At 42.8% G+C, this 15541-nt stretch overlaps 1 protein-coding gene across 1 annotated transcript in view; it reads left to right on the top strand.

Annotated features, from left to right (window-relative positions):
* The window catches only part of PANX1 (pannexin 1), a 28327-nt gene that overhangs the window by 6311 nt on the left and 6475 nt on the right, over positions 1 to 15541 (top strand). The window contains exons 2-3 of the mRNA XM_071733885.1: positions 3565 to 3704; positions 14919 to 15142. Coding sequence (XP_071589986.1) covers positions 3565 to 3704; positions 14919 to 15142 — 364 coding nt within the window. The remainder of the gene's footprint in view (positions 1 to 3564; positions 3705 to 14918; positions 15143 to 15541) is intronic.

Below are 15541 nucleotides of genomic sequence, written 5' to 3' on the forward strand. Positions count from 1 at the left end.
GGTGTTGAGCTACTGGGGAGGAAACCAGTCCAGCTTGCTGGGTTTGTGCTCTGTAAGGGATGCAGACAGAAGAGGATGCTGAGCCCTCTGCAGATCCCACCTTGGACTCCAGCAGAGCAGCTGGATGCTGATTTGAGATTTTCCTTGGGATCCTGAGAGGGTTTTTTGTAGGTAAGTTTCAGGTTTTTGGAAAGCATCTACAGAACCATTAGGGTGGAAATTTCAGAAGTGGCTTGTGTCTGCTCATTTAGCATCAACAGAAAAATTTCCATCTCTGTTTGAACAAAAGGAGGAAGAGCAGGCCCAGCTTTGTGTCTCATCTCTGAGAACTCCCAGCTGGGACTGGGACATCTTTTAGATACTGGATGACAGATCCTTCCCAAATGAGCTAGCAAGGCTTAGGCAAAAGAGATGAAAAGGTGTTACCAGGGACACACGAGCTCAGCCTGTAGGCAGCCCCATGCTGGTTTTCACAGTGCTGTGGGGGAGCTGCAGAGGATCCAGTTGCAGAAGAAAAGGCTTCTCCTTGTACAGACATGGAGGAGTTATCTGGGGGGTGGTTGGCAGAGCACAGATGAAGAGGTGCCACAGCAGGGTGGGGTGACAGCTTGGCCAGGCTGCTGGGACTCAGCTCTGTACTCTGCACTCAGTTGCATGCCTGCAAGCAATTCCTGGATTCCTGCCACCAGCCACCAGCTCCATATGGTAATCACAGTACACCTGTAAAACTGACCCTTTATCATATGTGGCTGCACACTTATTGCTGCCTCAATTTTCTGCAGCTCTTTTGCATGGTTTCTCCTTAGGGCAGCCACAATAAGTGGCATTTTTTAATCCTCATTTGTTTGCAAAAGTGTAAGTCAAATCCCCATCACTCCTACAAAGTTGATTTAGTCCCAGGGAATGATTAAAAAAAAAAAAAAAAAAGTGTGTTGCTAAGTATAATGATAACTTGACCAAAGAATGTTGTGGCAACTGCTTAACAAATGCAGGCATTTATTATTCCTCATCCTTGCTGTATATTTTATCTCGCTGTTTGTGTTATGGGCTTGGCTGCTGCTTTTTTTTTTTCCTCTTCTGTTACTTGGAGCAAAAGATGGGGAATGGCTTTATGTCACCAAGCCAAGAGGCTGTTCCTTTCATAGCAGGATACCCTTAGCCTTTCATAAACCAGGCCTCTTCATGCATGGGTGCACAGTGGGTCTGTTTGCCTAATTTCTCCTCTAATAAAAAGCACAGATTTTCGTTTTCAGTTCCTCCAGAATAGCCCAACATAAAGTAAATTATCTGTATAAATGTTTTGCTGTTTTGGAGGGGAGGAGGGGAAAAAAAAAAGATGGAAACTGTGACAATTTTCAGAAGTATTTAGTAATCTGTGTTCTGTATAGAGCATATACAAAACCCCACCTGCTCCATTTAAGTCTTAACATTACCACTGTTAGTGCAAAGTTGTAATTTACAGTAACAAGTGTTTACAGCCAAGACTTCAAAAAGTTAATTAAAAACCAGTGCAATTAAAAACCCCAGCTTCTACTTGATGTTGAGCTCTATCTGCTTGGCTCCCAAGTCAAAGGTTTCCAACATCCCTTCTGAAACCCCAGGGATCAGAGGAGCCATGGTCACTGCAGCTGTTCTGGTATGAAGCTGTCCATGTAATTCTTTGGAGAAGGAGGCTGGCTGCCCTTTTCCTCACCAATTTATTAAACACTGTCACTTTCAGTGGTTTCCCACCCATTGATGAGAATGAACACATGGAATGTGTTTCTTGTTGCAGATACACTGATGGGAATAGGACAAAGCATCTTTCTGAACACTCCTATTGCTCCCCCATTCAAAGGGTCACTTGTTTGCTGCTTCACACCAGGCACAGCCAGCAGCAGGGGCTTTGTTAAATGATGAGAGCAGAGTATAAATAATGTTTTCTACCCAGTAGTCCAGTAGAGAACACCAACACTGACACTCCAGACACTCCAATTGTCTGCTTTTTTTTTGCTTTTTTTTTTCTCCCTTCCCCCCATTGTGCTGTTTTCTGAACTTTCACAGTTGATGGGAGTTCTCTGGAGAGCAGAAACAGCTGAAGCTTTGGGAGAGTGCCTGTCTGGTGCCAACTTTGCTAAATCACATGAGCCCTGGGCTGATAAACAGTAACTTGTTTTCCATAAGGGAGGCTTGTGACAGGTCAAACCATGGCCTTATGATACTACAGGCTTAGAAATAATTATAATGGTGACTCATAAGGGAAGGCTTTTATTCATGATGCTCCTTGGCTTTGCTATGTTGTAAAAAGCCTATACAAGTTGCAAAGCAAATATGGTTGGCTCCTGTTACAAAGTAAGTTCTTATTTTCTAAAAGCTAAACCAACAAAAAGACACAAATTATACAATTTTGCACAAAATGCTGTTTCCCTATGAAGTACACAGCAATGCCATTAGCAGTAATGTTGCTGAACATATTAAGAAAAAAGTAGCACTATTTCTTCCCTCTTGGTCTTCTGATATTGGTGTGTGTTGGAGGAAGCACTGGAGGTTGCTCTAGGAACAGAGGTGTTCACAGAGGGGTTGTCTCCACTTTGTGTGATGGTTTGGGGAAACACTTATCTTGTTTCAATATTTAGGAGAGCCTGTTGGAAACATGTGGGGGGTTTTGCCTTCACTGCCAAGGTTTCAGAAAGAAAATCAAACCCCCTCATTCTATCTTACTGGCTCTCGTCCAGGGAGACAATGGTGCTCCACATCCAGGAAACATTCTTCCTTGCTGAAATATGTTTTGGGAAGACCCCACTGGTTCCTGTAGCTGATCAGAACAGAATTTGACCCTAAGGCTGAGGCTGGCTAAATACCTGATCTTGCTGTCAGTCAGTGCCCTGATCTTCATTTGAAGCTTCCAAGCAGCTGAAAAAGGTGCTGGGAATGAGGGGGGAGGATGGTGGTACAGTATCCTTCACATCTGTGAGGAGAGGTCTGGCACCCCTTGGAGGTGTCTGGGGATCACAATTGCTCTGTCAGAAGTTACATGAGGAAATCCTTCTTTTCACATTTTTACCCATCAGAACTCACACACAGGCTCAAAGGCAAAAACGTGGCAGCACCTTTGACTAGCCTGGCCCATACATCACTGCAAGGACTGTGGGCTACAGGAATGGGGTTTGAGGTCTTGTTTCAATAACCATGTAAAGTGTAGGTTGTACATTTGGGAAAGACAGAAAGATGGTAGGCGATGGTATCTTCTTTCTCAGGAAAGGGGCCTTATATGGTCACTGCTCAATCCCAGACACCCCTTTGCCCAACAGGTCTTAGAGTTCACTTTCTCTGAAAATCTTATACAAACAGGCCTAAAAGACAGGTGTTTCTCACCCCTTAAGAGGCATCAGAGAGTCCCTGTGGGAGTTTTCTCTCTTTGGGTGCAGTGGAAACTCTGTGACTCTGCCCTGCAGAGCTGCTGTATTTCATTCAATACAGCTTTGGATACCATGAAATCTTCAGTGTAAGCTTTTTCTTCCTGAACTTAATTTCTTGTTTTATTAATCTTCCAAGGATGTGCTAACTTCTGTTTTGTTTCCCCAGGTGCTCAGATAAGCTGTTTTGCCCCCAGCTCCTTCTCCTGGCGACAAGCTGCTTACGTGGACTCCTACTGCTGGGCAGCTGTGCAGCAGAAGCAGCCATCCCAGAACAACCTAGAAAACATTTCCCTGTGGCTGCATAAAGTATGTACAGATCTCCTTCTACTGGAAGGGCTGTCCCCACATAGAAACCTGCCTTTGCCTCACTTTCTTTCTCCTCTGCTGTAGTCCTTGGCTTTGACTCGAATCTCTATTTTTAGAGAGAATGTTCTTTTTCCCTTACTTCCAAAGAGGGTAGTGATACAGGAGGTATTTTTTGTTTTTAAATAAAGGTTCTGTCATGCTAGAATAAAAATATCACCAGCTCTATGACACAAGAGTAATGGTAATGTTCCTGTGTTGCCAAGGAGCTGAGGGCCTCACCTAGCTTTAGCCAGGAACTAAAAAAAAAACTATTACCCAGTGCAATGGCTGTCCTAGTGCCTATATCAAAAGCTTGTTTTAGGAAAACTGGGTAGTAAATCATGTTTTGTTTTTATTGTGTTACACTTGGCCAGTTGTTCATGGAGAAAAACTTAGGGTGGACAAGCATTTTTGGAGAGATGGAATTTCATCACTGGTACCACCAGGTTTAACCCCAGTCCCTGGCATGCACTTCTGCAGGGTGTTCCCTTGTAAGCTGTGAGCTGGCTTTCACTGCTCCAGGTGCAGCAGCATCATACTAAATGTAAGAGTAAGAGACTTATTTTAAGGTTAAAATTGCATTAGGTACTGAGACACTTGAGCTGGCTCAAAGTATTTAGTTGAGCTTTGGCAGGAGTTATAAACTGAGTAAATGCCAGTGCCTGGAGCTGACTCAGCTCGAGAGGCAGCATCACCCTGTGCTGATGCCAAAGCAAGAAATGCTATTGGAGCTCTGCAAATCTGGGGTGTTGTGTGCTGTCTTCTTCAGCCCTTTTACTACTTATCCCAGCAAATAACTCCTCAGGCAACTGGGAGCAGGGGAGAATCTGGGTTAGAGGGACCTCAGGTCTGGGACTTGCAGCATCTGTATTTCTGGCTTTTGCTGGTCTATCCTGTATCAGCTTTTAATATCCAGTCAGCTGGTGGTACCTTCTCTGAAAGACTGTTTGGGACTGTCTCTGATTTGTTGGCTGACACACATCACTACTGGAAGGATTTACTACTGCCTTCTCCAGTTAGCTCCATTCCTCACCTTGACCTGATTGTCTGGAGTTTTGTCAGTATTAAAGCCAGACTTCTTGGTTTTTGGCCTGAACTCTTCCTTGCTCAGCACTCAATTTCACTTCAGTCAGACCTTCTACATGGGCCAGCTGAAGCTCCTGAGACATCTTGCAATGTAGCCATTTTGTGTAGGTGGAAATTCTACCTGCAAATGTAGAAAAGTTGATGCCCCTTTCTACTGAGGGATTACTTTCTTGCTATCCAGTTCCTTAATGATGAATTTGCTGCCATAATCACCTGCTGACACCTGTAGGTCTTCTAGTTTGCCATCCATGACTAATAGCTTAAGTAACCAGGCTTTTATGATGCATCACATGTCAATTTGCTGACTGGTGCTGTCTCAGGAATTGATGCAGGGCCTTTCTTCCCACAGCTCCTCCATGATAGCTTAATAGTGTGTAATGTTTCCTTGTAAATACCCTACAGCTGAGTCAGAGCTTGTAGCAGTGGCTGAGTACCTTGTCTTAACTTCCTAAATCCATACTAAACCACCTACCCTTCTGAGCCAGGCACGGGGAGCTGCAGATGCTATTTGGAGGCCAGTATTAATTAATATCCTTCCCTTGATTGTTCATGTGGTGTTACAGCTATTAAACACTGAACTTTGGTTCCTACTTTGGTGAGAACATCTGAAAGTGTTGTTTGCATCCAAGTCCACTGATGGGTGGCTGATCTCTTCTGTGGGAAAACAGGGCTTGGGTTGTCTCCCAGCCTACGAGCTTATTGCTCTGCATATTTTGGCTAGATAACCATTTTTAAAATAGGCAGAGCAGAGCCTTTGTGGGAGCTCAGTGACATTAATGAGACAAAGGAGCTCAGGTAAGAGTAGACTTTACTCTGCAGTACAAGGGCATTAATACATGGAGAGGGGCAGCAGGGATCATTAGGCTTAGTTTTTCCTAGGAAAACTCTTAAAGCTTTTGTACTGCTTTCTGGGCAGCAGCACTATTATAGGTCAAGCATCTCAAGTTCTTTCTAATACTTTGACTCACTTAGCATCTCACTGTATTGATGTTCTGGAAGGCTCCATAAAAAATGGAGGCATTATATTATGGAATGAAGTTGTAGGTCTCAGTTCCTGATTGTAAAGACTGGATTTCCTTGTGGCACGCTCTCTGTGCTCTGTCAGAAATGCTGTCAATGCATTTTAGGAAGTGCTCTGTGTGGCATAGAGAAGTAGGGCTGAAGAAGCCAACCTGCAGCATCTTGCCCTGCTTTTCTTCTAGGCATCTGGTTGCTCAGAAGGGTTATTAAAACCAGGTGGCATTACTGAAAAACTGAATTCTTCCCATTTCCTCCCTATTTCAGAATACAAGTTTGCACTGGTGTGTGTGCATATATATATATACATATATATATAAATATATACATATTTTATCAGTAAAATGTGTGCTTCAATCATGGGCAATTCTTGAAGCTTTGGTACTTTACCTGCTGTCCTTTCTGCTCTGGGAGTTCTCCCTCAATACTTGAATTTTTCAGTCTGGAAGCTTGTTTTGGATTGGAGAGGAGGAATGTACTGCAGCCTTCTGGGTTCCCCAACTGTCTAGTGGTCTGTGCACTCCCAGAGAAGAGCAGGAAATTTCCAGTGATCCTGGAATAACTTTTCACATTGGATAACCCTTAGCAGGAGTACACAAATCAACAAACAAACTATCTGCCAATAGATAAATGGAAAGAAGAGACTGTGGTATGTCCAGTTTATCTTCTTAGCTTAACACTACAGTTTCCTCTTCTTTGTCAGTGAAAAAGCTGGCTAAATGATTATAGGGTTGAGTCCTCTGACAAGACTCATCCTCAGGTTTGTCACTGATCAAACAGTCTGGTTGGGCTTTGCTTTTTCATTGTCTCTATTTTCTTCTGGGGTTTTTAATTCAGGCTTAATTCCCTCAAGAGGTTTTTTGTGTATATCTGGGGTGTCAGAACAGAGATAGTGGTCTGTAAAGATGAGTGGTAAAGAGACAGTGATGTGGTGACACAGACAGTGCTGGTGTGGATGGAGGAGCACACATTTGCTCCCTCTGTGCAGATAATTTGCTTTTTGTCTCTAAAGATGAGTGCTCCAACTGGCAACTTATTTTGATAGAACTTAGCTTGATATTTAGCTGGAATAGGAGCAAGTTTTTGGTTGTTGCTAGTGGGCAGTTCTCCTCCAGTCTAATGAAGGAAGAAACTGCACTGCAAAACCTTTTTAATCCATAGTGCACAGAGAAATTTAAACAAACCCATGCAGGACGACAGTGCACATCATCTTACTGGATCTTGACAGACACCTGACAGAGTAATCAAGCAAGTTGGGGGTCAGTGGGACATTGATTGATGGCCTCTCTCTAGCCCGGAAATATGGATTGCTAGAATGAAGGTGCCTGTGACCAAGAGACTCCTAGGGATTTTTTTAGTTACTCTATATTTTTGTCTATTAGTATTTGGGGAGAATCAAGGAGGAAGATTAAGGTAAGCAGTGAATGGGTAAAAGGAACAGATGGTTCTTTGGAAGAAGGGGATGTGTACCAGTGTGAAATGCAGGTAAACAGTTCCTCCATCTGACAGCAAGAGGAAGAGCTCTTCACAAGTGGCACAGCCAGGATATGTCTGTTGTCTGGCTCAGATCCCTGTAAAAGTGAAAGGCAAGTGCTATAGGACCTGCTTAAGGCATTGCATACCAAAAGTGGGTCTGAAATCTTTATCTGAATGAAGTGGAATTTATCTTGTTGAAAATACTAACTTTTTGTAATAGAAGTCAGGTTTAGCACAGACCTGTGGGTTGTTCTTTGAATTGCTTGTCTGTAACTACACAAAAAACCCCACCTGGAGGTTCTTCCTTATGTTGTTGGCATGATTATAATTCTGATTGTTATCTGTTCCTTCTTACTCACTGTTTGCACAATGTCTTAGTTCACTGAGGACTCCGCATACCCACAGGGATTAAGGGCTGCCAGAGCAAGGAAACCTGAACAGAGATGCATCTTTGAGAGTGTAGTGTTAGAGCTACTTCACACATCTTAGTCTTACTAATTGAAACTAGAGAAATACAGTTCTATGCTGTCATGTATGATCTGAGATTCACTTTCAGGTCTGGAGGCATGATAGCATCTCAGCCAGAGTGTGAGCCATTTATAGCTCAGGTTCCTGTCCTGAATGTCAACAAAACATCTCTCATCAAACAGAAATAGGATCATATCCAGGGCTGTCTTAATACCTTAGCTTCTAAAAGCATGTTATTGCTGTCACTGACCTGTTTTGGGGCTGGTGCCTTTGCTAAGGCTCTTCCTGGTGGCAAATAGAAATTTGGAACTGAAGAAGCAGGCATTTCACCATGATCTTATATTTTAATGCATAATATTTTCATCTCGCATGAGTGAAGACACTTTGGGGCTTCCTTCTTTGTTGAATATGTTATTCCAGTGCATTTTATTAAGGCTGCAATTCAGGCTCCTACAGATTAAAAGTTTGGTGCTATTGTACTTGAAAGTGACTGTTTATCTGCTATAAGGCATGGTAGAAGTCAGAATGTTAGCAGTCACTTTAACAGTGTTTGTCTGGAGGATAAAGGCTGAAGATGCAGTAAAATTAGAAAAGTGTTTTATAAATGTCACTAAAGTCATTCTCATCTTCTGTCAGCCATCTGTATCCAGACCTTGTCAAAATTTCTATAGATTAGGTTCTTGGACAGGCATTTTAGGTCACATAATTCTTGGCATCTGTATTTTCTTCGGATGATAAAAGCATATTTGAGCTTATGAGAAAGTTTTAAAATGCTCTTTTAACTTATTTGCAGTGTATTTTTATCACTGCACAGTTCAAGCTGAGGATGCTGTATGATGGACTGTGTTGTGCTTCAGTCTGATTTTTCCTCTAACCTTCAGAGGAGTGATGCAAATGCATCTTCAAAAGACAGTTTAATGATTCCAGAGTCTTACAGGCATATGCAAACAGATTATTCAAACACTGTTCTATATCTGTGCATATGTTCTGGTTGAACAGTTAGCTGTCAAGTTATAGAATCAGATATCTTCAAAGCTTATTTCCCTGGCTTCCCAATCAAAGGTGAAGAAATCATGGCATGAGAATATTAGGAATTTGCTTTACTATTTGTAGTACCAGCAATCTATGTGATGGGTGATGTGTGTACATGGGGAACTGAAATGTAATGAAAATGGTTCATGTCATTCTTAATATTTATCTGGATATAGATGCTCTCAAGTTCTGGTAAAACAGAGTTGTTTTGGGACATATGTGTTCAGTTTGTGCAGATAACCATAGTAGAAAGAAATGCAGGCACTTGAATAAATTGTCATGACTTAAGGAAAGTTCAGGGTGTTAAGCAGACACAGGATTCCTAGAGTTTGGACTGCATGCATGGAGGTTGTTTTTTCTCTGTAGTAGTTAGTATTGATTTAAAATTGCTTAATCTGCTTATGGTCAGTGATGTGAGAAACCAGCACACATCTAGGAAGTGTATTTTGATGTGCATAAACTGTTTGATGACAACCTTTATAGCTGCTTTTCCAAGTGTAGAACACAAAACTGGAACCAGTGTGTTGTGCAGCGATGGGGGATCAGGGTTCTGCATTGTGACATTACAGGACATCCCACTTCCTAAGCTCTCACTGCCCAGAAAGATCATGCTTTCTGTGTTTCAGGGCTTGGTGGAGTGCTGTGTCACAGCCTACCAAACAGTCACTGTGGGATCTGGTCCTCTTTTCACCTTTGGGGTGTTGGTACACATCACCCCCATGGGCTGTGGGACAGTGCATCTGTGAGATAGAGAGGCACTAATTCTGCAGTTCCCATTTCTTGTTGCAGAGCAGTGATGCAGAGCACACACATCTTTAGGCTGGGGGTAGAAACCCTCTGTATGGATTTCTGCTCAGTAAGGCTTGGATTTCAGTGCCTCATCAGAAGTTAGCAGCAGCTTGCACAGTGTTGAGTTGTCCAACCTATCCTGCTGAGGTGTGAGGTGCTCTTGGGTTTCAGGAGTGAGGATATAGCTTGTAATCTATGCAGAGCTCAAAGTTTTATTGAGTATTATCAGCTGTAGCAATACAGGAAGAGGGGCAGTTGAGCTTTTGGTTTCCTAGTACTCTTCCAAGCTTCCTTGGAAGCTTGCTATCCCACCTAGAATGCCATCAGACTAAGGGACAAACAAGGCAGGTGAACCTGCTTCCATCATCTGTAGCTTTCAGGAGCTCAGCAATACTTAGCAAAAAACAGACACGGGACTTTAGTGTGAGTCCTTGGGCCATGTGCTACCAGTTTTGTCTGTTTCATGCTGAATATTAATCACATGGTACCCATGCCTAGTGCCTTCCAGAAACTTGGCTTAGCCTAGCTGAAGGTCTGCTGCTCTGTTTTAGAGTGCTCTACTCAATGGGCTTTTGCCTGTCCTTTGCTCCTTGCAGCTGGATGGAAGTGAAGACTCAGGGCATCCAGGTTGTTGTAGCCCTCAATGCACTTACACTAATGGCATTCAGAAGGGAGTATTCTGAAACACAGGATTTTGTATGCATTCTACTGTATCTGTTCTAATCTGCTTTCAGAGGACCTTTCTTCAGTTGTGCAGTCTCAAACCATCTAATATACAACATTGTGTACTTGGTGTTGAAAAGGAACTTGGTAACTAGACAGCAAAGGAAAGAATGAGTTTTCCTTTTAGGCCAGTATCTTTCATCATCCAAGACTGGAGTACATTTCTTCCTTGTATATTTGGTGCCTTGGAAGTAAATACAGAAACCACAAAAGAAGGGTGTATGGCACATTCTTATATGTTTATGGTTGCCAGAGTCCTCTTCTTATAATGAGAAGTCATTATATGTGGCTGTAAAATGCAGTCAGATGAGCTGGAGAATCTGAGTCTATTGCTCTGAAACCTAGGGCTTGTGCCAGATGAGTTTGCAGTTTCACTTCTGCCTGTTAGTTCAAGGCCTTAAATTTTAATGATTCAAAACAATTTGCTAGTTATCTAAACCCACTGCACAAATACAACAAATGCATCTTTCATTTTTTAAAAAGCCAGAAGCCGAGAAGGATGGAGTCCTGGATCAAGTGCTGTGGAAGGGCTGACAAACACAGGCTTTTGTTTGCAAACACAAAGGGCTGAACTGATGGTCATGCTGCTGCTCTGGTTTTGAGACTGTTCAGCAAAGAGCTGCATGGTGTTTTCTCATCCTGCCATAAGCAGCAGCTCTGGGCGTGATGGGAGCCCAGCAGACGTGTGATGAAGTGGGGGTCACGCTTCCAGCAGTGGGAAGGAGCTGGGGGTGGTGTAAGGGAAGATGCCAGAGGTTGGTCTTTGTAAGACAAAAGTCTCCAATGAGATGGGGGAGGTTGGAACAGGATTGGGGCAGAGCAACAGGGCTGATGCACATGTGCTGTGCAAGTGCAGAATGTCCCCAGAGTTTTTTCTAGGTATAAAGGAGGAGATGTGGACTGGGATAATAGAGGTTTCGGGCTGCAACTCCAGTGTCTCAACTATCTTGCCTCTTGCTGCATGTCTTGTAGGCCTTGGGGTAAAGAGATTTCAAGGATTAATTGGATAGTGCTGGTGGAATTTCCAGTTTTGATGATCAGAAAGGGAGTTAATGAGTTCTCTGATGCCTGTAAAATTTCAAATGAGTGAGCAGTAAAGCCAAGTGGTATAAACCAGTGTAAGACTCTTTTTGGTCACTCCTTACTAAATCAGATGTTTCTTTGTTGTTCCTTTCTCTTCCTGGTACTGGTGGAAGGTTTATGACACTAAAGCCACACAGACTTTGCTGCAATTTTTCTCAAGCTGACATTTGTTTAAGCCTATGGAAGAAGTATTCCAGCAGCTATGGGGTACTTACATAAATTTAATCTGTGTTCAGAGAATCACAGAACCACAGAAAGTTAGGGGCTGGAAGGGACCTCAGAAGATCACTGAATCCAAACTCCCTGCCAGAGCAGGGTCACCTACAGGAGGTCACATAGGAACAAGTCCAGTTGGGTTTGGAATGTCTCCAGAGGAGACTCCACAACCTCCCTGTGCTGAAGCCTCTTCCAGTGCTCTGTCACCCTCACAGTAAAATACTTCTCCTCATGTTTATATAGAACCTCCTCCTGTGCTGAAGCTGATATCCATTGCCTCTTGTCCTCTCACTGGGCATAACTGAGAAGAGCCTGAAGAGCCTGGCTCCATCCTCCTGGCTCTCTCCCTTTATGTATTTATAAACATTAATGAGGTCACCCCTCATTCTTCTCCAAGCTGAAGAGCCCCAGCTCCCTCAGCCTTTTCTCATAAGGGAGATGTTCCACTCCCTTAATCATCTTGGAGGCTCTGCACTGGGCTCTTTCAGTCAGTTCCCTGTCCTTCTTGAACTGAGAGGCCCAGAACTGGACACAATATTCCAGAAGTGGTCTCACCAGGGCAGAGTAGAGGGGAAGGAGAATCTCTCTCAACCTACTGGCCACCCCCCCGTTCTAATGCACCCCAGGATGCCATTGACCTTTTTGTCCACAAGGGCACATTGTTGGCTCATGGTCATTCTTTCATCCCCCACCCCCCCAGATCCCTTTCTTCTTCACGGCTCTACAACAGCTCAGTCCCCAACCTCTACTGGTACTTGGGGTTGTTCCCACCCAGATGCACAGATAGATAATTTCTATTTCTACATAATACAGAATTCAGAGGACTGAAAGAGCCTGGACATGAAACCATAAGGCTTTGGGTAGGCCAAGGCATTGAAGACCTAGACCTGTGAAAGCTGGAGTTATTTTCCACAATGATAAATATGAAGGGCAGATTCTAGAGCTTTAGGGTTTGAGTTGAGGAGTTGTCTACAGAAACATGTTGGACACGCCAGAACTTTATGTCTCAATTGGGAAGGGCAGATCTGGAAAAAAAGAAAATTTTCTGAGGTTATCTCTAATGTGCAAAGAGGCAAGAGAGGTGGTAGTGGAGCAGAGCTCTGCAAAATTCCTACAGGCTGCTGGGGTAGGGGAAGGATCATGTCAGTGGTACAGCCACTGAAAGGCAACAGACAGTGAAAATGTGATTGCTCAGTTTGGTAGAAAGTAGTTACCAGTTCAGAAAGAAGAGCAGCACCCACACCCAAGGACTGTCCTGGCTACTTGCATAGATTAGAGCTCTGGAGGGAAGAAATTCCTGATGGTGACTATGGACAATCCCTTCAGTGCTTTAGTGGTGCAGAAGATGATGTGGATTCAGTGGGAGTACCAGGCAGGCTAGCAGTCCCCAGCAGTTCCAGGAGATCAGAAGGAATCCCCTATATCCCTCTGGTCTGTGAGTTCAATCCCGTGCAGTAGAGAGGGGACAGGATGCTTGTTCCTTGCTGGTGAGGAAGAGCTCCCACCAGTGGCATGAATGGTATCATCACAGGCAACTCTGCTTTGCAACTGCACTGAGTTTTTGGAATGATCTTGTTACTGGGTTAGCCCATCCCTGCAGGATTCCCATTACAGTTTTAAAGGTCATCCTTTCTTGGAAGTTTCCTTTTTTGGGACCTTTGAAACCTCTTACCTAAACACTAAAGTATAAGTCTGGCCAAGTTCAGTTTCTGCTACAGAGCAGAAACGGTTGAAGTAGGAATTCATAAGAAGGGTTCCAAGGAAAAGCTGACCTTTAGATACATCCTCCTGAGTTTACTGTAGCAATTTCGTGCTTTTCATTGCGTTGCCTTACTGTGTGTCACAAATTTCTGGTGTGACTCATATGTAGAGAGCCTGCCTATCCAGAATGATGGTTTATATTATGGTCTCCAGTTGCTGATGAAGTTCCATTAATAAGTCAGTTGTTATTTATGTGCTAATGTGCTGTATGCATTTCTAGTATTAATAATAACGTAGGATTCTACTTTAATCTTAGGTGATATTAGAAGTAGCTTTCCTGGATAAGATGTCCAATAACATAAAATAATTTATTTTGCATATACAAAACTGTATTCTCTCTTGATTAATGCAAGCACAACCTAACATATTAAGTCCAGATAAGCTATTCCACTTGCACTGATTCATTACTTCAGTCCCAGTCCCTCTAAAATTCTCCATTGGCTTTTTCAGTGAAAGTGCATGTGTGCAGGGCTGTAACATGTAAGAAGCCTTAAATCTGTTTCAGATCTATTCACCACAACTGATTGAATATTCCTTGGGGACTGGTGGTGGGTTTGAGCTAAGTGTGCTTGCTACCAAAAGTTGAAAGTAATAAATTAGAGATTAGCCCAATTTGCAGTGCATTTTGTTAACTCACTGCTTGTCTAGAGTTTACATCATGACTCCATATGGGTAACATTATGTGTGGATGTATACCATGAATATAATGTCACAGTAGATAGAAAATACCATCTCTCCAGCAGCTGAGAATTAAAGATTAATCTCATGATGAGAAAAACATACTTACTGATAACTAGAAGAAACACAGAAAGCTTCAAGCTGTTGTATTTTATATCAGCCTCAGCCCTTTCTCTAAGCAACAGGGACTGTGTAAAGGCTGACTTCTCAGGGCTGCATTAACACCAGACCATTCTGGTGCCATATGTTGGTTTCCATTTAGGAGTTATCTGGAAATATTTAAATACCCTTAAATACTACAGCCAGACTTACATCCTCTATGGTCCTTGCATACCCTGTGCTCTGAACAGATGCCATGTGTCTTTGCAGCAGATCCTAGAAAGAGTCTGTTCATTAACCTCCTGACAGCTAGTGGAGAGCAGGAGAGATTTTGCTGCTGTTTGGAGCATTTTAGTTGCTATGAACAGTGTTGATATGTCTGGGAGAGAGAGTTATGTGATTAAGTTATGTCTTACTTCAGTCAGCCTCTCTAAAAGCTGCTTTTGTTGCCTTTGCTATTTGTTGTTCTCCAGGTTAATGATGCTGCTTCTCTCAATTTCAGCTCCATCAGTGCAGGTTTTTTTGGTTGGTTTTGTGTTGCTTTTTTTTTCTTCACAACTCTAAGCAGCAGCAGCCTTACTGGGCTGCTGTATTAGTAAAACTGGGTTTTACTAAAAGTATTTGAATAAAATCTGATAGACGGTTTAATAGGCTTATAGGGAATTAGCTAGACTTCTAGAGAATGAGGGTGACTGGTTGACATTTTATATAAAGGTAGAGCCTAATATAAATTTTTTCTCCCATCAGTTCTTCCCATACATCCTTCTGCTGGTTGCTATCCTGCTGTATCTACCATGTTTGTTCTGGCGTTTCACTGCAGCACCTCACCTCTCTTCAGACCTGAAATTTATTATGGAAGAACTTGACAAAGCCTATAACAGGGCAATCAAAGCTGCCAATAGCATCCGTGGTGGAGACCCTAGGGGCCCTACTGATCTGCTTCCAGCTGCTAATGAGAATTTGACACAGAGGTAAGATGCTGAGGCTTGGCTTTCATGCTCTTTTTCTTAAGCTCTTAACAGATATGACACCAGCACTCTTTTAGAAGTTTGAATGGCGACCCGACACACTTTCAAATTTGGTTAAAAAAAAGAAGATATGTTAAATTATTACTGTGGGTACTGCGAACTGGAACTTAAAACTTTCTTTTTAAAAAAAAAAAACATTTGATGGACTCTTCAGATTGCTATTTAACTGAGATGTCCTGATTTCTGTAGTTGTATTAGGTGTTAATTAGTTTTACCCACCATAACATAAGGAGACAGGGATGGCTGCAGTCCTTGGTTCTCAATGTTCTTGGCAGTCACTTGTTGTGGTGAGTGAAGTCTGTTACTTGTCACCTCCTGTACTTTCAGATCTAGGTCTTCAAA

The sequence above is a fragment of the Heliangelus exortis genome, chromosome 1, assembly GCF_036169615.1.
Source record: "Heliangelus exortis chromosome 1, bHelExo1.hap1, whole genome shotgun sequence".
Classification (NCBI taxonomy): Eukaryota; Metazoa; Chordata; class Aves; order Apodiformes; family Trochilidae; genus Heliangelus; species Heliangelus exortis.